The sequence below is a fragment of the Phocoena sinus genome, chromosome 20 (assembly GCF_008692025.1).
Source record: "Phocoena sinus isolate mPhoSin1 chromosome 20, mPhoSin1.pri, whole genome shotgun sequence".
Taxonomy (NCBI): Eukaryota; Metazoa; Chordata; class Mammalia; order Artiodactyla; family Phocoenidae; genus Phocoena; species Phocoena sinus.
The window spans coordinates 5,676,197-5,698,561 of NC_045782.1; the positions used below are offsets into that span (position 1 = coordinate 5,676,197).

General features: G+C 43.3%; 1 protein-coding gene across 1 annotated transcript in view; it reads right to left on the reverse strand.

The window, feature by feature from the left end:
* DNAH9 (dynein axonemal heavy chain 9) overlaps window positions 1–22,365 on the reverse strand; it is a 304,275-nt gene that overhangs the window by 206,926 nt on the left and 74,984 nt on the right. Inside the window, exons 20-25 of the mRNA XM_032616402.1 lie at window positions 14,658–15,528; window positions 12,033–12,163; window positions 11,598–11,724; window positions 3,943–4,095; window positions 2,659–2,784; window positions 138–377 (exon numbers count right to left, since the gene is read on the reverse strand). Of these exons, the coding sequence (XP_032472293.1) occupies window positions 138–377; window positions 2,659–2,784; window positions 3,943–4,095; window positions 11,598–11,724; window positions 12,033–12,163; window positions 14,658–15,528 (1,648 nt within the window). The remainder of the gene's footprint in view (window positions 1–137; window positions 378–2,658; window positions 2,785–3,942; window positions 4,096–11,597; window positions 11,725–12,032; window positions 12,164–14,657; window positions 15,529–22,365) is intronic.

Genomic DNA, 22,365 nt, shown 5'->3' on the forward strand with positions numbered 1-22,365 from the left:
TGATCCTCTCCCAGTTCCCTGGCTGGTGCAGAGTTTGCAGCCCCTGTGTTTTAGCCATATATGAGCTTCTCCCTAACCTCAATATTCACAGTGTAGGTGCCCAGAAAGAGCGACACTCCTGTGAGTCTGGAACTCACCTTCTGAGCAATCATCTTGGCCACCACATCCCGGGCATGGACATCGATGGTGCATATGGTCATGACCTTCTGCCGGTCTCCCGTGGAGAGCTGGCCGATCAGCATGGTGATGAGGGTTTTGAGCTGGGCCACTTGTTTCTTGTAATAGTCCTTCATGGCATTCTCATAGCCTTCCTCCAGCCTGGCAAATGCCATGCCCACCTCTGTGGTCCACCAGATCTGAGTGCAGGTCAGGGCCACCTGTGGCACCAAGAGTCACTTAATAAAGCCATTACCAGGACTGTCTCCCAAACCAGCCCAGTCCCCACACAGCACGGGCTGAGAATGCCATTGTGTGGGGGACAGATACCCCTTCCCTCCCTCTTCCACCAGCACTGTCTCATTGAGCATATGCCTCTAAGGCCTTGGAGGTGTGAAGTGGGCACAACACAAGTGGGGAAAGTGCTTTCTGCTCTTGAAAAACATGTCATTTGGTTGAGAACAACCGAAGGCTCATGCTGGTCAATGTCAGTGGCTTTTAGAAATTGGTACACTGATCTTTCTGCTTTTGCTCCTCAGGCCACAGCGTCTTTCCCGTGCCTGGGAGGATAACAAAGTGTTGATTGAACATCTCAACGATACTCAGTCTTTGCTCTGTTCTTCCGGAACCTCTCATGGTTGGAGTATTCTAGTTTAGTGAGCCATTGCTGATCATGTGTGGCATAGTTTTTCTTGCCCGTAATACTTTCACTACATTTTTTGGTATCTCTTTAAAACTATAACTTTGAAAGGCCTACTCTTGAAGGTCAGGGTGAATTCCACTGAAATTCAACATGGTCAATATGATTTGTAGTCTTCAGAGATTCAAAATAAATAAATGAAAAAAAGCGATTTAAATGCACATTTCTTTGCTGAGAAACTTAATAAGGAAAACGCGTGATTTTGATTATCCATGGTGGAGACGTGGTCCCACTTGGTTCGGGAGACACTGCTCTAGATGACGTCTGTCACAATAGCAGGAGGCAACACATTCTCCTGCCACAAAACGCTGATTCAAGTAAACAAGGAATCCTGGTGGGAATGATTCCCTTTGTGAAGTAGAGAATCCCGTTGTAGTAACAAGTACCATTACCTAATTTATTGGTTTTTGCCTTTGGATTTAGACATATTGGTTTTTGTTAAAGAAGTTCCTCCTGCTGTGTGATCTTGTTGGGATGGTTTGAACGCGATGTGCCAACTATACTGTTAAAACAATACCTTTTCCTTCTGCAGCACTGGCTTATTTCTCTTCTCTGTCTACACTCGCTGTCAACATTTTCCCACCTTTTTCTCACTTCTCAACCTCCTGCAGTGTGGTCTCTTCTCTACCACTCCACTGAAATGGCCTCACCAAGTCCATGGACGTACGTTAGCCTCTTCATTTTGCTTGATCTCTTAGACGTGTGTGGTGTAACTGACCTCTTATCCGCCATCAACACTCCCTCTTTTGGTTTCCATGACTACCATTCGTTGGTGTTCCTTCCATCAGAAAATGTTGTTTCTCATTCTGCTCTACTGGCTTCTCCTTGCCTACACAGCCTTTGAATGATGCTCAAGAGTTTGTTCTGCACCCTCATCTCAGTCTGCATATTTTCCAGGGCAATCTTATCTACTCCTTGGGCTTCAGTTACCACCAAATATCTGTAACCCCAAATAAACCAAACCAACACTAATACTAGCCATTAACAGGGGAGGCAGGAGTGGTGTATTGCAGCCAGAGTCATTAAAAATAGCCTCATTAACTCTCCTCTTTCTCTTGTTACCCTCCTGAGAGCCTGGTGAAGGATTCCGATATCCTGGAATGAGACGAGACTCCCAAGCGTGGTCCGCGAGTGCTGTCCTCCAGTTTCCTCTCCAGACCCACCTGCCACCTCTTGTTCCCTCTTCCCCTCACTCCTGCTTCCACCACACTCAGGCTTCAAACACAGCGCACTCTCACTTGCTTCTGAGCCTTTGCCTGTACTCTTACCCATGCTTCGTTGATCCTTCCCTCCACCTTTCATGTGTTTCAAACCTCGGCTTAGGCATCATATCCTCAGGAGGGTGATCCCCAGACCCCGCTAACCAGCTACAGGCTCCCAGAGGACCCTGAGCCTCCTTTATTGTCACACCAGGTCCCACTTGTAGGTGACTGACTTCCACGCCAGTCTGTAAGCCCCAGCAGGGCAGGGTTACATCGTCATGCCTCTGGCTGGTGTCTCCTGCACTCAGCAAACAGCTGGCACACACAAAGTGGGCTGGCTCAGTGAGCTGAACTGCTTACATTTTCTCCCTACTGTAGCCAATGGAGTAAAAACGGACGACCCTTAGTTCTCCAAGGTAGGGGTTGGATTGCGTCACGGCTGACAGTTCCCCTGGTCCCTCCTGCTGACCCCTTCCAGACCAGCCTCTCCTGACCCTGAAGCATGAGTGAGTCTGGCAGCCCCAGGAGGCTGATGGAGGTCATCGAGGAAGAGAGCAAGCAGAGGATGGGGGCCCACAGAGGTCCTGCTTCGGAGAATACCTGAGCTGGGTAGTCAAAGAGCCACTGCTCCCTCGGCTTCTCTTCATAGGCAGTTATGCCTTCTGTCATCTCGTGCCTCACGGTGGCCTTCATGTGAGCAAGCACATGGCTCAGCCATATTTCTACCTGGAAGAAGAACTCGGGGTTAGACGCTGGGTTCCTAAGATGTGCTCAGTGATACACTTCACTCAGCCTGAGGGAGTGAAGAAAATGAGCCCAGGCACGATGGACAACCCCAAACAGCCGCCAGAAGGCACAGGGAGACAGTTCGTTTGTGTAACGCAGGACGGGGCTCAAGTAACAACAGGGGGGATGTGCCCACTGGAGCCCACTGGGCGGAGGAGTAGGTTCAGGGGATGTGGGGCTGCCGCCCAGAGTTCTCATGAGGAAATCTTAATCTGGGTTGAGCTGGGTGTAAATAAGTCAGTGGACTCTCGTGACCTTGTCCACACTGAGTATGAAGCCAAAGGCCAGGATTATATTTTCCAACTAAATGCTTTCTGGGTCTACAAAAAGAACAGCCAAGGTTTGAATCAAACCCCAAGGTCCATTTCATAAAACTGAGAATGTGTGACTATTTTCAAGTACGAGAATTGCTTTCCAAGATACATGTGGATGAAGGTAGAACTCTGAAAAGGTATTTTCTCCAGGTGTTACTCTGGACTGGATTAGAACCCCAGGGACAATGCTTTGCTGGATCATTTAGGATAGTGAACAAAGGAGCGCTTATCCTTTAGCGGTGATGGTGAAAGATGGAAGGAGGTTTAAGGAGAGAATGGTCTCATGTTTTGTGTTTCTGGAATTGTACCCGGGAGATTTGGAGGTGGTAGTTTCTGGAGAAGGGCGGTGGTGGGCTCTCCACAGGGTAGAGCTGTGAGAGGTGTATTGTACAGAGAAGTGACCGTTCAGGAATATGGTTGATTTCAAAGGGCATGTTCTCCCGGGGAAGGTGTCAGTGTCCTACATTCCCCTGTGGGGTGCTCCAGGGCTTGTCATGTTAAAGTTTCCTGGTGCTGCTAATCATTTTAAAATCCTTCTCTCTTTGACTCAGGTAATTGTTTATGTGCATTTTATTCCTCTCTGCACAGGTCTTTGGTTAAGGAAGATATATGGATATTGACATGTGTCCTTCCCAGAGAGAGGAAAGTGGGCACTGGAAGCTACTCCAACATTGGTTCAAGTCAAGGGAACTGGCAGTCCCAGGGCACTGACAGCAGTGCCGGCCCAGGGTCACAAAGGCTGATGCCTGAATGCAGACACCTGAGAGAGAAAGGCATACGTTACCTGCCCACTGCAGTCACAGGGCTCGCTGAAGGCCACATACTCTTCTTCCTTGCTGTACATGCCAAGACTGATCTTGGTAGGTTTCTCACTGGCGTCCAGCTGGAACTGCATCTTGGCCATATTGTCAAAGAGTTTGGAAAGGTGTCGTTGAACCTATGAAGGAAACCATGCCAACAGAGTGGAGAGCATGTCTGGGAAGTTACTTATCAGTATTGCTTAGAGGGCTACCATGTGACAACCACGTGACAACCACTAGAGTGTTGGGTCTCATCATTCTGAGACTCAGACTCTTTGTTCTCTAGCAGTGGTTCTCAAAGTGTGGTCCTCAGACCAGCAGCAACACTTGGGAAGAAATCCTTGGAAACGCAAATTGTCCAGCCCCAGCCAGACCTACGAGTCAGAGACTCTGGGGATGGGGTCTAGGAATCAGTATTTTAATAAGCCCTCTGGGTGATTCTGATGCACTTTCAAGTTGGAGAACCACTGTCTACAGCTCAAAATGTCAACAGTGTATCCATTAGGATACACACACACACACACACACACACACACACACACGTATGTATGTATGTATATAATTTACTTCTTTTTTCTTGTTTATTGACATATAGTTGACTTACAATATTGTATCAGTTTCAGATGTACAACATAGTGATTCCATATGTTTATGGATAATGCACCATACAAAGTTATTTTAATATTACTGACTATATTCCCTGTGCTGTACATTATACCCCTGTGACTTATTTATTCTGTAACTGGTATTTTGTACCTCTTCATCCCCTTCATCTATTTCACCCATCCCCCTACCCCCTCCCTCCTCTGGCAACCACTAGTTTGTTCCTTGTATCTGTGAGTCTGTTTTTAGTTTGCTATATATTTGTTCATTTGTTTTGTTTTTTAGATTCCACATATAAATAAAAACAGATGAATGGATAAAGAAGATGTGGTATACATCTACAATGTAATATTACTCAGCCATAAAGAAGAATGAAATCTTGCCATTTTCAAGAACATGGACGGACCTGAAGGGTATACTGCCATGTGAGATAAGTCAGACAGACAAAGACAGGTACTTTAATATTTTAAAAAATTGTAACACAGTAGGCTTCTATTTTACATATGAGTCAGGTTTGTCACAAAGAAGTGATATACTCAAGAGCAGATGGCTAATTAGTGCCTAGAATCAAGGGCTAGAACCCAAATTTTGGGTTCCTTATATACACTCACATAAACCACCCCAATGTCCCATTAATACAACTCCCAATCTTATCTCTCCATGGAAATCTTAGCTATTACTTTTGACCACTATTTACTGCATCTCTCTTCAGAAGCACATCAAAGGCATTCTCTTTAAAGGCTTAGCCCCTTCCATTTTGCCATCCTCAAAGCTTCCCCAACTCTAGAGAGTAAAAGCCACTGATGGGACTCTGTGGTAAACTGCACAAAGGTTTTGGCAAGGTGAGATTTCTGATGTGTGAAATGCTGATTTTTGACAGTGAACTCTATGCTGGAAATGAAGTGATACATTACTCTCTTTTCACTGTTTCCAAGGAGGATTAAGAAAAGGATATATAAGATCAAGATCCATTCCATATGGAAACAGAGTCAAGGATGGACACTCGAATTAAATAAACAAATCAAGCCTAAAGTTTGGGAACTCTGGTCTGAAGGAGCAGCTGAGAGGCCTTTTCATGCGGCTCCCTACAAGCAAGTGAAACTAGACTAAGTGCAAAGGAATAAGAGGACATCAAAGAGTCCAGGAGTCTACATGACCTGGTGGGACCCCTCGCCCAGGATCTCCCTTGCCTTGCTTATGCCTGACTGGGTGGCTGACAGGGTCTTGGTGCTCCAGTCAGGTGGCAGGCCTCAGATTCCGAGGTGGGAGAGCCAAGTTCAGAACATTGGACCACCAGAGACCTCCCAGCACCACGTAATATCAATTGGTGAGAGCTCTCCCAGAGATCTCCATCTCAAAACTAAGACCCAGCTCCACTTAACGACCAGCAAGCTCCAGTGCTGGACACCCCATGCCAAACAACTATCAAGACAGTAACACAATCCCACCCATTAGCAGAGAGGCTGCCTAAAATCATACTAAGTTCACAGACACTCCAAAACACACGACCGGACGCAGTCCTGCCCACCAGAACGACAAGATACAGCCTCATCCACCAGAACACAGGCACCAGTCCCCTCTACCAGAAATCCTACACAACCCACGGAACCAACCTTAGGCACTGGGGGCAGACACCAAAGACAATAGGAACTATGAACCTGCAGCCTGCAAAAAGGAGACCCTAAACACAGTAAGTTAAGCAAAATGAGAAGACAGAGAAATATGCAGCAGATGAAGGAGCAAGGTAAAAACCCACCAGACCAAACAAATGAGGAGGAAATAGGCAGTCTACCTGAAAAAGAATTCAGAGTAATGATAGTAAAGATGATCAAAAATCTTAGAAACAGAATGGAGAAAATACAAGAAACATTTAACTAGGACCTAGAAGAACTAAAGAGCAAACAAACAATGATGAACACCACAATAAATGAAATTAAAAATTCTCTAGAAGGAATCAATAGCAGAATAACTGAGGCAGAAGAACAGATAAGTGACCAGGAAGATAAATAGTGTAAATAACTACTGCAGAGCAGAATAAAGAAAAAAGAATGAAAAGAATTGAGGACAGCCTCAAAGACCTCTGGGACAACATTAAATGCACCAACATTCGAATTATTGGGGTCCCAGAAGAAGAAGGGAAAAAGAAAGGGTCTGAGAAAATAGTTGAAGAGATTATAGCTGAAAACTTCCTTAATATCGGAAAGGAAACAGTCAATCAAGTCCAGGAAGCACAGAGAGTCCCATACAGGATAAATCCAAGGAGAAACACGCCAAGACACATATTAATCAAACTATCAAAAATTAAATACAAAGAAAAAATATTAAAAACAGCAAGGGAAAAGCAACAAATAACATATAAGGGAATCCCCATAAGGTTAATAGCTGATCTTTCAGCAGAAACTCTGCAAGCCAGAAGGGAGTGGCAGGACATATTTAAAGTGATGAAACGGAAAAACCTACAACCAAGATTACTCTACCCAGCAAGGATCTCATTCAGGTTCAACGGAGAAATGAAAAACTTTACAGACAAGCAGAAGCTAAGAGAATTCAGTACCACAAAACCAGCTTTAAAACAAATGCTAAAGGAACTTCTCTAGGCAGGCAACACAAGGGTAGGAAAAGATCTACAATAACAAACCCAAAACAATTAAGAAAATGGTACTAGGAACATACATATCAATAATTACCTTAAATGTGAATGAATTAAATGCTCCAACCAAAAGACATAGACTTGCTGAATGGATACAAAAACAAGACCCGTATATATGCTGTCTACAAGAGACCCACTTCAGATCTGGGGACACATACAGACTGAAAGTGAGGGGATGGAAAAAGATATTCCATTAAAATGGAAATCAAAAGAAAGCTGGAGTAGCAATTCTCACATCAGACACAATGACTTTAAAATAAAGACTATTACAAGAGACAAAGAAGGACACTACATAATGATCAAGGGATCAATCTAAGAAGAAGATATAAAAATAGTAAATATTTATGCATCCAACATAGGAGCACCTCAATACATAAGGCAAATGCTAACAGCCATAAAAGGGGAAATCGACAGTAACACAATAATAGTAGGGGACTTTAACACCCCACTTTCACAAATGGACTGATTATCCAAAATGAAAATAAATAAGGAAACATAAGCTTTAAATGATTCATTAAACAAGATGGACTTAATTGATATTTACAGGACATCCCATTCCAAAAACAACAGAATACACTTTCTTCTCAAGTGCTCATGGAATATTCTCCAGGATCATATCTTGGGTCACAAATCAAGCCTTGGTAAACTTAAGAAAATTGAAATGGTATCAAGTATCTTTTCCGACCACAATGCTATGAGACTGATAGCAATTACAGGAAAAAAACTGTAAAAAATACAAACACATGGAGGCTAAAGAATACACTACTAAATAACCAAGAGATCACTGAAGAAATCAAAGAGGAAATCAAAAAATACCTAGAAAGAAATGACAATGAAAACACGATGGCCCAACACCTATGGGATGCAGCAAAAGCAGTTCTAAGAGGGAAGTTTATAGCAATACAATCCTACCTGAAGAAACAAGAGAAATCTCAAATAAACAACCTAACCTTAGACCTAAAGCAATTAGAGAAAGAAGAACAAAAAGACCCCAAAGTTAGCAGAAGGACAGAAATCATAAAGATCAGATCAGAAATAAATGAAAAAGAAATGAAGGAAATGATAGCAAAGATCAATAAACCTAAAAGCTGGTTCTTTGAGAAGATAAAAAGAATTGATAAACCATTAGCCAGACTCATCAAGAAGAAAAGGAAGAAGACTCAAATCAACAGAATTAGAAATGAAAAAGGAGAAGTAACAACTGACTCTGCAGAAATACAAAGGATCATGAGAGATTACTACAAGCAACTATATACCAATAAAATGGACAACCTGGAAGAAATGGACAAATTCTTAGAAAAGCACAACCTTCGGAGACTGAACCAGGAAGACATAGAAAATATAAAGAGACCAATCACAAGCACTGAAATTGAAACTGGGATTAAAAATCTTCCAACAAACAAAAGCCCAAGACCAGATGGCTTCACAGGAGAATTCTATCAAACATTTAGAGAACAGCTAACATCTATCCTTCTCAAACTCTTCCAAAATATAGCAGAGGGAGGAACACTCCCAAACCCATTCTATGAGGCCATCATCACCCTGATACCAAAACCAGACACAGATGTTACAAAAAAAGAAAACTACAGGCCAATATCACTGATGAACATAGATGCAAAAATCCTCAACAAAATACTAGCAAACAGAATCCAGCAGCACATTAAAGGATCATACACCATGATCAAGTGGGGTTTATTCCAGGAATGCAAGGATTCTTCAATAAACGCAAATCAATCAATGTAATACCCATATTAACAAACTGAAGGATAAAATCCAAATCATCATCTCAACAGATGCAGAAGAAGCTTTTGACAAAATTCATCACCCATTTATGATAAAAATACTCCAGAAAGTAGGCATAGAGGGAACCTACCTCAACATAATAAAGGCCATATATGACAAAATCCACAGCCAACATCATTCTCAGTGGTGAAAAACTGAAACCATTTCCTCTAAGATCAGGAACAAGACAAGGCTGTCCACTCTCACCACTATTATTCAACATAGTTTTGGAAGTTTTAGCCACAGCAATCAGAGAAGAAAAAGAAAGAAAAGGAATCCAAATCAGAAAAGAAGAAGTAAAATTGTCACTGTTTGCACATGACATATTATACGTAGAGAATCCTAAAGATGCTACCAGAAAACTACTAGAGCTAATCAATGAATTTGGTAAAGTAGCAGGATACAAAATTAATGCACAGAAACCTCTTGCACTCCTATACACTAATGATTAACTATCTGGAACAGAAATTAAGAAAACACTCTCATTTACCATTGCAACAAAAAGAATAAAATACCTAGGAATAAACCTACCTAAGGAGACAAAAAACCTGTATGCAGAAAACTATAAGAGACTGATGAAAGAAATTAAAATGATACAAGCAGTTGGAGAAATAGACCATGTTTTTGGATAGGAAGAATCAACATCGTGAAAATGACTATACTATCCAAAGCAATCTACAGATTCAATGTAATCCCTATCAAATTACCAATGGCATTTTTCACAGAACTAGAACAAAAAAATTCACAATCTGTATGGAAACACAAAAGACCCTGAATACCCAAAGCAATCTTGAGAAAGAAAAATGGAGCTGGAGGAATCAGGCTCTCTGACTTCAGACTATACTACAAAGCTACAGTAATCAAGACAGTACGGTAGTGGCACAAAAACAGAAATATAGGTCAATGGAACAGTACAGCAAGCCCAGAGATAAACCTACGCACATATGGTCACCTTATCTTTGATAAAGGAGGCAAGGATATACAATGGAGAAAAGACAGTCTCTTCAATAACTGGTGCTGGGAAAACTGGACAGCTACATGTAAAAGAATGAAATTAGAACACTCCCTAACACCATACAGAAAAATAAACTCAAAATGGATTAAAGACCTAAATGTAAGGCCAGACACCATAAAACTCTTAGAGGAAAACATAGGCAGAACACTCTGTGACATAAATCACAGCAAGATCCTTTTTGACCCACCTCCTAGAGAAAGGGAAATAAAAACAAAATAAACAAATGGGACCTAATGAAACTTAAAAGCTTTTGCACAGCTATGGAAACCATAAACAAGATGAAAAGACAACCTTCAGAATGGGAGAAACTATTTGCCAATGAAGCAACTGACAAAGGATTAATCTCCAAAATTTACAAGCAGCTCATGCAGCTCAATAACAAAAAAACAAACAACCCAATCCAAAAATGGGCAGAAGACCTAAATAGACATTTCTCCAAGGAAGATATACAGATTGCCAACAAACACATGAAAGGATGCTCAACATCACTAATCATTAGAGAAATGCAAATCAAAACTACAATGAGATATCATCTCACACCAGTCAGAATGGCCATCATCAAAAAATCTAGAAACAATAAATGCTGGAGAGGGTGTGGAGAAAAGGGAACCCTCTTGCACTGTTGGTGGGAATGTAAATTGATACAGCCACTGTGGAGAACAGTATGGAGGTTCCTTAAAAAACTAAAAATAGAACTACTATATGACCCAGCAATCCCACTACTGGGCGTATACGCTGAGAAAACCATAATTCAAAAAAAGTCGTGTACCACAATGTTCATTGCAGCTCTATTTACAATAGGCAGGACGCGGAAGCAACCTAAGTGTCCATCAGCAGATGAATGGTAAAAAAGATGTGGCACATATATACAGTGGAATACTACTCAGTCATAAAAATTAACGAAACTGAGTTATTTGTAGTGAGGTGCATGAACCCAGAGTCTGTCATACAGAGTGAAGTAAGTCAGAAAGAGACAAACAAATACCGTATATTAACACATATATGTGGAATCTAAAAAAAAAAAAAAGGTTCTGAAGAACCTAGGGGCAAAACAGGAATAAAGACGCAGACGTAGAGAATGGACTTGAGTACACAGGGAGGGGGAATGGTAAGCTGGGATGAAGTGAGAGAGTGGCATAGGCATATATACACTACCAAATGTAAAATAGATAGCTAGTGGGAAGCAGCCACATAGCACAGGGAGATCCTCTCGGTGATTTGTGACCACTGAGAGGGGTGGGATAGGGAGGGTGGGAGGGAGATGCAAGAGGGAGGGGATATGGGGATATTTGTATATGTATAGCTGATTCACTCGGTTATACAGCAGCAACTAACACAACAATGTAAAGCAATTATACTCCAATAAAGCTGTTAAAAAAAACAAAAAGCCACTGATGGGCTGGGGGGATGGGCATCCTGAGAAGCAGTAATGGTGGAAATGAAGAAAGCTCTGAGGTTAGGTATGATGAGGCTCGCAACACAGGTTTGAAATACATACACCGCCTAAGGGGGCGTAACGGGGAACCTGAAACTCCTGGTGGAGCATCCTGGTCCTTCTGAATGTTTCTACAGGCACTTCCCCAGCTTACCTGTTGTGGGGCTGTGCTGTTGGAAAGGATGTCTAACAGGTCCGAAGAGGAGAGAAAGTAAAACCTAGGGAAGGCAAGCCTTTTGGTGTCCAGGTACTCCACCAGGGCCTTCTCACACAGGTACAGTCTGTGGGCACAAAGAATTTCCTAATTAGGTTTGCCTAGATCCATAGGCACATAGATGTTACCTAAATGAAAACAAGTGCGACCTATGGATTACACGCAGAAATCATGTATGCATGGAACATGTATGGGTATTTGCAAACATCACAATAAACACCTCTAATAATACCCCATATTACCCGACCACACAGGCAAATCAAGGTACACAACCAGACATACTCTCTCACTCGGGCAGTTAAATAAGGTAAGGATCTCAGAGACAGAGTGGGGAAAGGAAACACATTACAAAAGGGGCTGCAAACCGACCATCACCTGCTCTGAATATCTTCCAACTTTTCATAAAGATCTGATTTGTTGGTGGCTTCCACTACGTTTGGAGTTTTGTGAACATCATAAGCTAACTCTTTAAAGTCAATATCGATGCCTTCAAATCTTTTAGAATCCTGCAAATAAAAATGTGGAAAAAAATTAACTAACACCCCCTCAACTTTAAGAAGCTACCTTCATGTACTAAGTCTGCTTTTGAAAACTGCTCCTAGTTGTCTAATACAGAGATTAGTCTCAAAGGAGGAAATGCCTTTAGTTTGAAACAGTGGTCTGCAAACATTTTGGTCTTGAAGTCCCTTTATGTTTGTAAAAATTACTGAGGAGTGGAAAGAGCTTTTGTTTATGTAGGTAATATTATATCTATCAATGTATATTCTATATTAGAAGCTAAAGTTGAGAAATTCTAAAAAATATTTATTAATTCATTTAAAAAATAACAATAAGAAGCCCATTATGTTAACATGATAACATATTTTTATCCAAAATAATTATATTCTCCAAAACAATATATCTTAGAGAAAAAGTGGCATCATTTCACGCTTTTTTTTTTTTTTTTTGGCAAATATCTTTAATGTCTAACTTAGAAGATGGCAAGATTCTCTTCTCTGTTTCTGCATTCAGTCTGTTGTGATATCACATCATGTAGCCTCTGGAAAACTCCACTGTACGCTCATGGAAGAATGAGTTAAAAAGGCAAATACCATCAGTATTAATATAAAGATAATTTTGACCTTGAGGATCCCCTGGAAAGGTCTCAGGGACCACCCCCAGGGGTCACCAGACCACACTTTGAGAACTGTTGGCATAAAATACATAATTCCTGTCAGGGAGATGGTGGATCCAATGTTCTTTCTGGGTCCAAGCAAAAGTTTATATAACCGAAGTAAGTGTTTCCACAGCAAATGTGCTACTATGATGTCAAAGTTAGTTAGATATTATCATTGCCCCCAAACGCACACACCCTCACAGTGTTGTTGAAATGACTGAGACAATAATAAATGCAAAGCACTTTAGGCCAACACCTGGCACCTGATGAGAGCTTGTGTGGCTATTATTACATTAACAACAATCATAATGGTATGTGCTGTGTGCGCTACTTTAACTTCTTGAAGTAGGGACTAGTATTAGACCCAATTTACAGATGAGAAAACCAAGACGCTGAGAGCTTAAGTAACTTCCCTAAGGTCCTGCAACTCAAACCCGGGCCACTGGCTCCAGTCTGCTGGGACCTCTGTGATCTGGGCCTCTCTCCCAAGAAGATTTAAAAACAAGAGGGTGAGGTGAAGTAAATTACGATTCCTCAGTGAGATATCTTATGCCAATTAAAAATGAAAAAGTATCAAGGTTATAGAAGTATCGGAAATATCTGACATAAATGTTCAAATGAAAAGAGGCGAATAGAAAATTGTAATTACACTGAGAGCAGTTGTGTAAAAACATGTATCTATGTGAAAAAAAGTTGGGAAATATTCATAATGAGTGAAAATATTTACTAGGTAGGGTGTAAGATGATGACTGATTTATTACATTTCAGAGTTGTCTTTGTTACCATATTGTTAATGCAAAGAAAATAAATGTATTTATATGTTTTACACACAAACCTGAAAAGTTAATGATATGAATTCTTTATTATGTTGGATTGAAAGTTCTCAAATGTCTCCTTTAAAATGTGTACAAAAGTCTCCACCTACACCCCCTTCTCATTAAACCTGCCCTTCTTCAATCATTAGCGTTGGAGATTAATAAAATCTGGCTTATTCATTTTTGCTTAATGACAATAGCTATAGCAGGATTATTTTCTGTTATTTTTCATTGCAAATGTACAATCTTTAATCTGCATTATTACACTAAATATGCATTTGTGGGATGAGCTGGAAAAATATCATGTTTTGATGGAATGCTTTAACTCTGAAACAAGATCTGGACAACATATGACATTTTGGAAGCAAACTAATTTGTAAGCAGAGAACTCGCTGTGCTGCTGTGCTGCTGTGCTGAGGGACACAGAAGAAGTCTGGAAAATCTCTTTTTAAATGAATTAGAGTCCACTGGTGGGGGGAAGTACATTAATGCACATTAATTAGGACACATTACAAGGGGCAAGCAACTACAGGAAAGGTAGTAATGAGAAGAATGCATGTTTAGAGAAATTCCTCATTTAGTATTTAGCTGAAGACTGGTATTTAGCCTGCTGGCACAGGCCCGAGTTTTACAGAACAGCTCGCTGCAGAGAAGGAACTTGAGTTTGCCTGGAAAAGACACTCACTTCCAATCAATACCCGCATTGTAATTATGTGTGGAGCACCCCAAGAGCAGCTCATATTTTGACCTCCTTTCTCCTGTACACTTTTTTTGGTTTTGTTTTTAAAACCAGTTCTCCTTTCTTTTTCCTACACATTAGGAACAAACTCGCGGGCATACATTTCACTTTCTCTCTTTCCCTCTGTCTGACTTTTGGTGGCTTGGAAGGTCAATGTTTATTGGAGGTACCCCTGGGTGAAGCCAAGGCAGGGAGGCAGAGAAGGAAAGGTCTAGAGGATACAGGAACTGGGGGATCGTCCCTTAACTCAGGGATGGCAACAGAGGGAGCAGGATTTCCACAGCAGGTACCTGGGGCAGCTGAGCCCGGATATCTTCAGATCCGATGAATATACTTTCTAGATGAGACCATGTGCGCTGCACATCAAACCAGAGGGAGATGACGGTGTCAGCAGTGGACAGCTTCTTCTGCCAGCCCGATACTTCCTCCAGGAAGAAGGTAATGTACCTGGACATCATCAGGTTCTGAAGCTGGACTTGGTTATCCTCCAGAACCTCAATGAGGTCCTCGTCGGACCGCAGCAGAGGCACGTGGGTCTGCGGGTGGGGCTCGAACTGGAACTCCATGCGGACCCAGGTGGTCTGCAGCTCCTTCAAGACCTTCTCCATGCCCATCTCTTTCACAGCTCTGTCTACAATGCCCCGGACCTCGTCCTCAAAGTGGTGGAGCTGAAGCTGTAGGAGGTGTGCCAGGGTGGTGCCCTCATCCATGGTGAAGGTCACGCCCGTGGCCTGCATCAGCTGCCTCCAGTGCCGCTCCCGCATGGCCGGATTCTGCAGTTCGGCCACAGCCCTCAGGGAGGTCAGGGTGTTCAAAATGGTGCTTTCCAGGCCTGTGAAGGCATCCCAGGCCCTGACCTCCTTGTCGAGGTTCCGGATGTGGCTGGCAAACCATTGGCACTCCAAGTCCATGGCCTCCACATTGATATCCATCCACGTGGTGGTCTCCCAGGCATGGATACTGGAGGTCACCATCCCAATTGTGTCCCAGAGCTCCTTCAGCTGGCACGCCTCCTTCCTGCACTGCCTCAGTTGCTTATAGTCAGGGATGGTGACCTCAAACAAGCTAGCAGACTCAGAAATGGAGGCCATGGTGGATTCCATCTGCTGGATCTCCATGTGCCTGGCATCCAGCATCTGATGAGGGTCAGTGCTATCAAACCTACAAAACACAATGTTTTCCCTTTATAAGTAAAGCACACAAGCGCCATCTCCTAGAATCACCAGAGTAATGACAGCTCGAATCCTTAAATCCTTAGTATTTTAGCAAAGGGCAGGGACTTTCACCAAAGCCTGGGAAGAAAAGACATCGGGGTAGGTTGGAGTGGGACGAACATAACCAGTTAGCGATTCAAGAGGAACACCATGTCTGGATCTGTTCTTCACATCTGAGAGGGTAATAAAAATACTCCCCACCTCCCCCACCCAGGTGCAGTGCGAAATATTCCTTTGTTCAAGCCCCCTTTAGACTCTGCTTCCACTTGCTGGCGTCCAGCTCACTTGACACAAAAGAGCATTGTCCTGTTACTGCAGAGGCTGTACAGGCAAAGCTCCCGCCAAGCTACTTGTGGTGGGTGGTCTGTAAGTGACAGAGACCAATCCTGACCTACTCTGGCATTGGTCCCTCTAGGGCAGTGGCTCTCGGTCTTGGCTGCATGTTAGAGCCTCCTGGAAGCTTTCAATGATCTCCATGGTCAGGCTGCTCCCTGGTCTCATTCAATCAGAATCTTTGGGGGCGAGACCCAGGCAACAGCATTTTACAAACTCCCCAGGTGATTCCGATGTGCCAGGTCGGCGTCCTTCTCTGTGGTGAGGCTCATGCTAACAGCCTGCATCACCTTCAGGAAACAGTGTCTCCAGATGTGAGAACCACTGATAGGGACTTTGCAGTGTGCACACAAAGCCCTCACCGCGGGCCTGCACTGCTTGGGTTTCCCGCGCTGCAGGCCTCCTGTCAGGCTCCACATCTCCGAAGTACCTCCTTCAAGCCTCCCCTGATCTCCTCCCGCATCCCGCGGCAGCCTCTGGTTCTGCGCCGCACGCGTATAAGCACTCCATCGCACTTTACAGCTCGAGCCCACGTTTCCTCCCCCTCTTCTCCCCAGTGGGTGCTCACTGCCCCCACCGTTCCTCCTGGTCCTCATGGCCGTGAGCCTCCTTTACCCTGCGGCCCCTCCAACCTGCGTTCCCGGCAGAGCCTCTCCTCCAACATAAGAGCTGCACGTGCACAGGGACCCACATGGGTCAGGAGCACCCAGAACAATGTTCAAGGAGCCTCTCATTTTCCTCCCCCAGCCTCCCTTTATCCTTCCTTCCCATCACCAGTCTCAGATCTTCTTGTTTCTGTGTGCATGGAAGGCTAGATAGCAGGGATACCGTGACTTAAGTGTGAATACCATCTTTCTCTAAAATCAGAATAGGGTATCACGGGGTCCAACATAAAGGGAAAGTTGAGGGGAAAGGAGTGATTAGAGAATTGGCCATTTCCTCTGATCCCGTGTGTGTGTGTGCGTGTGTGTGTGTGTGTGTGCGCGCGCGTGTGCGTGTGTTGGTTGGTGGGGTACAGAGGGGAGGGAAAAAGGAAGAAGATGACATACAAACTCCTTTTCTTGAACTGTCTCTCCTCTCAGTTGTCTCTGGAAATATTTGACTTGACGGATGGAAAGTAATCCGAATTAAAGTCATTTACCTGAACTGCTTGCCACTTAAGCCTAATTACCATGCAACACAGTAACAGTTACGCATACCATTAAACTAGTGTCAGATTAACTTTGACGCTTGCTATGTTTGATTCCCACCTGTTCCATCTAAATAGTTTCGGCTCATGTGCCCTGGTTGTGTATTTTCATCTTAAGAGAATGAGACTGAATGTGTGTCTTCACTGTTGTCCAGTCCCCAGGTGTTTCAGAATGGGTTGGAGTTCTCAGAGTTGAAGAGGGCCCTCTGTCTACATAGGCAAGTAGCTTTCTCTTCTATGAGAGCAGTAGAGAAAGAACTGGAAGGAAAGAAATGTAACACCTTCGTGGCAAGTGGGTCAGCAGGAAAGATTACCAAGCATGAAGGTTCCTTCTGCATATTCTCTCCAAAGACTAATTGTTGGAGTGCGTGGTGTGTTGGTTCTACTTTTTAACTTCATTAGAGTGAACTTGGAAAGTGAATTTAGCTACTTGGTGTCAGTTTAAATCAGACAAATTCTAAAAGCCCACATTCTGTTTAATTTATTAATGGAATAAAATTCAGGCATATTCGATAGGATAGGTGCTATCAGAGTGTTGGGGGTCTGTGGACACAGAAGACAATGAATGATCTCCCTAACTCTTCTTTCCTCAGTGCACATGAACATCCTTGAATCAATATTGGTTCCTCAAATATTTGTAGGAGGTGATCATTTGTCAAACCTATTCCAAACGTCATCTGCCCCGTGGCATAATTTTTGTTTATGGTTTAAATCTGTGGGTTTTCATTTCCTGTAGCTGAGCACACATAAAAGTTAATTTGACCTAAGTAGTGAAAGGAACCTCTAGACAGGGGAGCAGGTAACCCTCTTCCCATTTCAAAGCTCTAGTGCAAACTGTCAGGATATTCACAGACCTGATTAATGCGCCTAATAAACCTGAAGCAGTTCTCCAAAGCCTGGCGGAACAATACAGTGTGAGAACAAGAAAGTAATAGGTGGGAAAAGGGTGTAGTTAGTCTTTGAAATTCAAATAATAATGCAAAAGTATTTTAATCTAAAACAGAAATGCCTGGAAAATCTGGATGAATAAAACTATAATTAAGAGAAATGGAAATACAGTGCTCATCTGTATGATCTTGGGGAAAGTACAGATTCAGGCCTGCCCTAGACATAGGCACAAAGAGAAAGAGAGGACTAAGTGACTTAAATGAATTCTTGGGAAGTGAGCAGCTGGTAAATGTCAACCTCAGTTCTGTACCTGCACATACAAGGAACAGTGACACACCTGTGCTTGATACCCCACAGGTACCATAAAACTCAGCACGCTCCCTCTGACCTGGTGACCTTTCGGCTCTTCCCATCCTGTGGCCCCATCTCAGGAGCAGCGGAACACACCCCTTCCAGCTTACTGGTCCAGATGGAAGATGGAGAATTACACCAGGCTCTCTCCTTGCTCATCTCCCGTATTCACTCAATCCTGCTGATTCTCCCTCCTAAGTCTCCCTCACGTCCATCCTTCTCCTCCATGCTCACTGCCACGGCTTCAGTTCAGTCCTCCTGCTTCGCACCCAGCTGTTGCAATCACTCACCACCCCATGGAGGCCCCACCTTGAGTCCACCTCGCTCCACTCTGCTCTCTGCAGCCACAAGACTGGTGTTTCCATGATGTGTGCTGTTCTCATGCTTGTACTCCTCAGTGCTCATTCATGGTCAAGGCCTGGTCACCTGGACCTCTCCATCCTCATCTCCCACATCCTGCATCCCAGCCACACATACGTGCAGTCCTCCAGCTGGTTGTTACGTTTTCATCCCCCTGTGTGTCTCTATGTTCTGCTTCCTTTGCCTGGAATATCTTTGCTGTCCACCCCTCTTTTTTCCAAATGGCTAAGTCTCATTTGCCCATTGGCTGAAGCACAGCTTCTGCAAGGGCTGTGAACTGCCTCCCCAGTGGGCATTAAAGTTGGCCCCCATGGACATGTCTGGTTACTCATTTTTGAAATTGACCCTGAGGCTGTTAAGTCCTTGAGGTCAGGGAATCTGTATTATCTGAAGATCCTAGCACTTAAATCATTTTTTGCTGACTCCACTGTTGAGAACACAACCGCTTCTGCTCTACGGAAGCCTGAGTCATGTGAGTGAGTCAGATTAACTGCAAGAACAGGGTCAAGTTGAACTAATGACATGTCTGAGGATACTGATATGTCCCTGAGAGATTTCATGACTAATACTACTCTTTTCTCCAACTTTTGAAGGGACCAGAGACCCTGCACAAGCAAGATGAAGGCCCTTCCTTCCTCACGTTTGCTGCACTGGGCTATTTGGAAAGCCTTGCTTTGCTGGTTGTCCTGCAGGACAGCACCCAATGGGAGGAGGTCTTTAGGAGGGTTCTCCCCACCGTTCACAGAATCTGGTGGCTGGCCAGCTGGAAACACTGATGGTCTCCATTGAACTGGAGCTTTAGGGATCAAATGCTTTGACCCAGAAACCCCTGGATTATCCTGATCTTGATGTGGGTAAGGAGACTGGATAACATGGCATTCATTCCTTAAAGCCAGGAAGCCTGTGCTCAAGGGCAGGAACTGAACAAGAGAGCCGCTAGAAGCTTGGTGCATCCCTGTCACTCAAAGGGGAGAATGAGTCTCCAATTTTGAGAGGTGTGAGAAGGGCTTGAATCTGGCTATGATGGTTTAGCCGATTACTGAGAAGTGAGAGAGCTCAGCTAGGAATGTGCTGATACAGCTTCGAGTTAAGAATAGAAGGAAGAAGAAAAACTCAACTTGAACATGAAGAAAGAACCTCCCCCAATGACCTGATTCATCCTGCACCTGTCAGACTGCAAGGGCCAGATGAGACACACACTTTCCTTTTCCTCCCAAAGACAAGATCAGCGTGATCTTCACCTATCATCTAATCGGGAACAGAAACTTGCCTTCACAGAGATGCATTTTAGAAATTGATCTGAAAGTGGAGGAACCAGAATTCAACTCATTTGCCACGCACGGTGTCTAAACATTTTAAACACACACATTCATGCACATGAAACTAAGAAACAAACTCATGCGTTGACACCCATGAAGATTCCCTTCAGCCCTAAATCCATGATTCTGCTCTAGTCTTGATAGTTTTCTTGACAAGAAGAGAAAAACATCAAAATTGCAGTAATGTTTGGCTTTCCACACTGCTGTGAGCAGTTCTTTTCAAAGTCTCTTGCAAAGATTCATCTGCATGTTAAATTGACAGATGTGAATTTGCAAGTTAAGGGTAGCAATATCCTTACAGCCAGCAGATAGATATCAATAAAAGTGCTAAGAAAGAAAAGCCAATGCAGCTATCAAATTAAAAAACAACAAGAGCTGATCAATATACACACGTGATGTAACCAGGAAGGAGGGACGCCAGATTTCCAGTAGACACACAGAAACACACCAGCAAACGAGGGCTGTTCCATTCAGGCAGTCTCGGGAGTCTGTTTGGGAAGATATTTCACCAGACATCTTTGAATTCCTTTTTAGAAATTTTTTTAAAAAGGGACAGATGATGTAAAGATATCAGTGTCATTACCTTTGTGGCTGTTGCCTTAGGTGTGGATATTGTTAGCACTGAGCAGAAATACCCAGCTTAATTGCCCGCCTGCCTCACCAGCTTTGGCCCTGTGTGATCAGTGTCGAATTTCAGAAATTCAACTGTATGCCCAAAGGAGAATCAAAAGAATGTGCTTCAGACTCTGAAGGAATAGTCCCAAAAGAAGTTCCACAAATGTTTTGAGCAATAGATGCTTCTTTGGAACAAGGGCATAGCTCCTAAGGCACTTATTCTAAATGGACACAGACTCATTTGGAGTTATATGCCCTGGAATGATTGCTTAAAAGGGAACCAGTTACTTCCCTTAGGGAGGCAGTCTCTACCTTGGCTACACATTGGAGTCACCTGGGGAGCATTACAAACTACTGATGCCCGGTCTCGTCCCCAGAGAGTCTGATTTAGTTGGTCTGTGGGACAGACTGGACCCCAGGTGATTTTAATGCTTTAGAGCTCCATGTTGTACATTTATCGTAAGCACAGTTTACACATCTGTCCTCCCCTGCCTCTTGACATACTCATCTCGTTCTCTCTAACCCCAAGTATAATGCTTGGGAGACAGTAGCTGCTTAATAAATGTTTGATGAATGAATAATAGAATAGGTAGGCCCTTACTGTGTGCCAGGTGAGGTGACTAAGTCTCAGTTTGCCTGAAATAGAGGGGCTTCCCTGGATGTATGACTTTCAGTGTTAAAACCACAACCATCCCAATTAGCACAGCACTGTAAATCAACTATGCTTTAATAAAAAAAAGAAAAGAAAAGAAAAAAATCCCCAAAACTGTCCCAGGTAAACCAGGATGGCTGGTTATCCTAGTGCCAGGTCCTATGCCTAAAACTTGCAAAGATTCGTTATTTAATCCTATCAACAACCTTATGAGGTGGATACTATTATTACCCCCGCTTTACAGATGAGGCAACTGAAGCAAAGAGATATTAAGTGACTGCCCTGACTTAGGCAGTGAGCAGTGAACCTGAGATTAGACACCGGTCTTGTTAAATCCAGAGTCCATGTACTTAATCATTATGTTGTCTTTCCTCCCAATAAAGCTGTGATTTTCTTTTTCCATTTTGTTTGTTGCTTTAGTGTGTATCTCTCAATGTCAGATTTCTGTGTGTAAGTAACCCTTGAAAATAAAAAGCTTCCTTGCTCCTTACATAGGGCATTTTTCAGTCTAGAGACCTCCAAAACTACAGAAGAGACCCAGCAGGAAGCCCGCTAGGGAAACAGAAGCAAACCCCGGAGCTGGCCTGAGGGGAGAGTGTCCACTTCAGTTGGCATGTCAGCAGACACAGAGCCGGCTGGTACCCCTGGCTGGAGCCCCCGATGCTGAGAAGCAGACCAGAGCAGACCCTGTATATTTCTCCACCAAGGCAGTGAGCCCCTGAGAAAAGGACTTGTGTGTGTGTGCACGTGTGGATGGGTGTTGCCCATCCCACAGTTGTTTTGTTCGTGTAAAGACCCCTGACCACAAGTAGGGAGGAGTTTGAGAACTAACTACTAAGCAGAGAAAGTACACCTTGAAGTAAATCCATCACTTCAAATCCTGCCATTAGGCTACTGAAATGCCTTCCAAAATTATTTTAAAATTCTATCAGCCACTATTTTAAACCAAAAGAACAGGAGTCTGGGAGAATTTAGAATACTAACAGTTTAGTAAAAACCTAGTAATCTTACCACACACACTCCCTTTATAGACCTGGAGACACAGAAGCTTCTAGACTTTTTTTAAGTATTTGTACA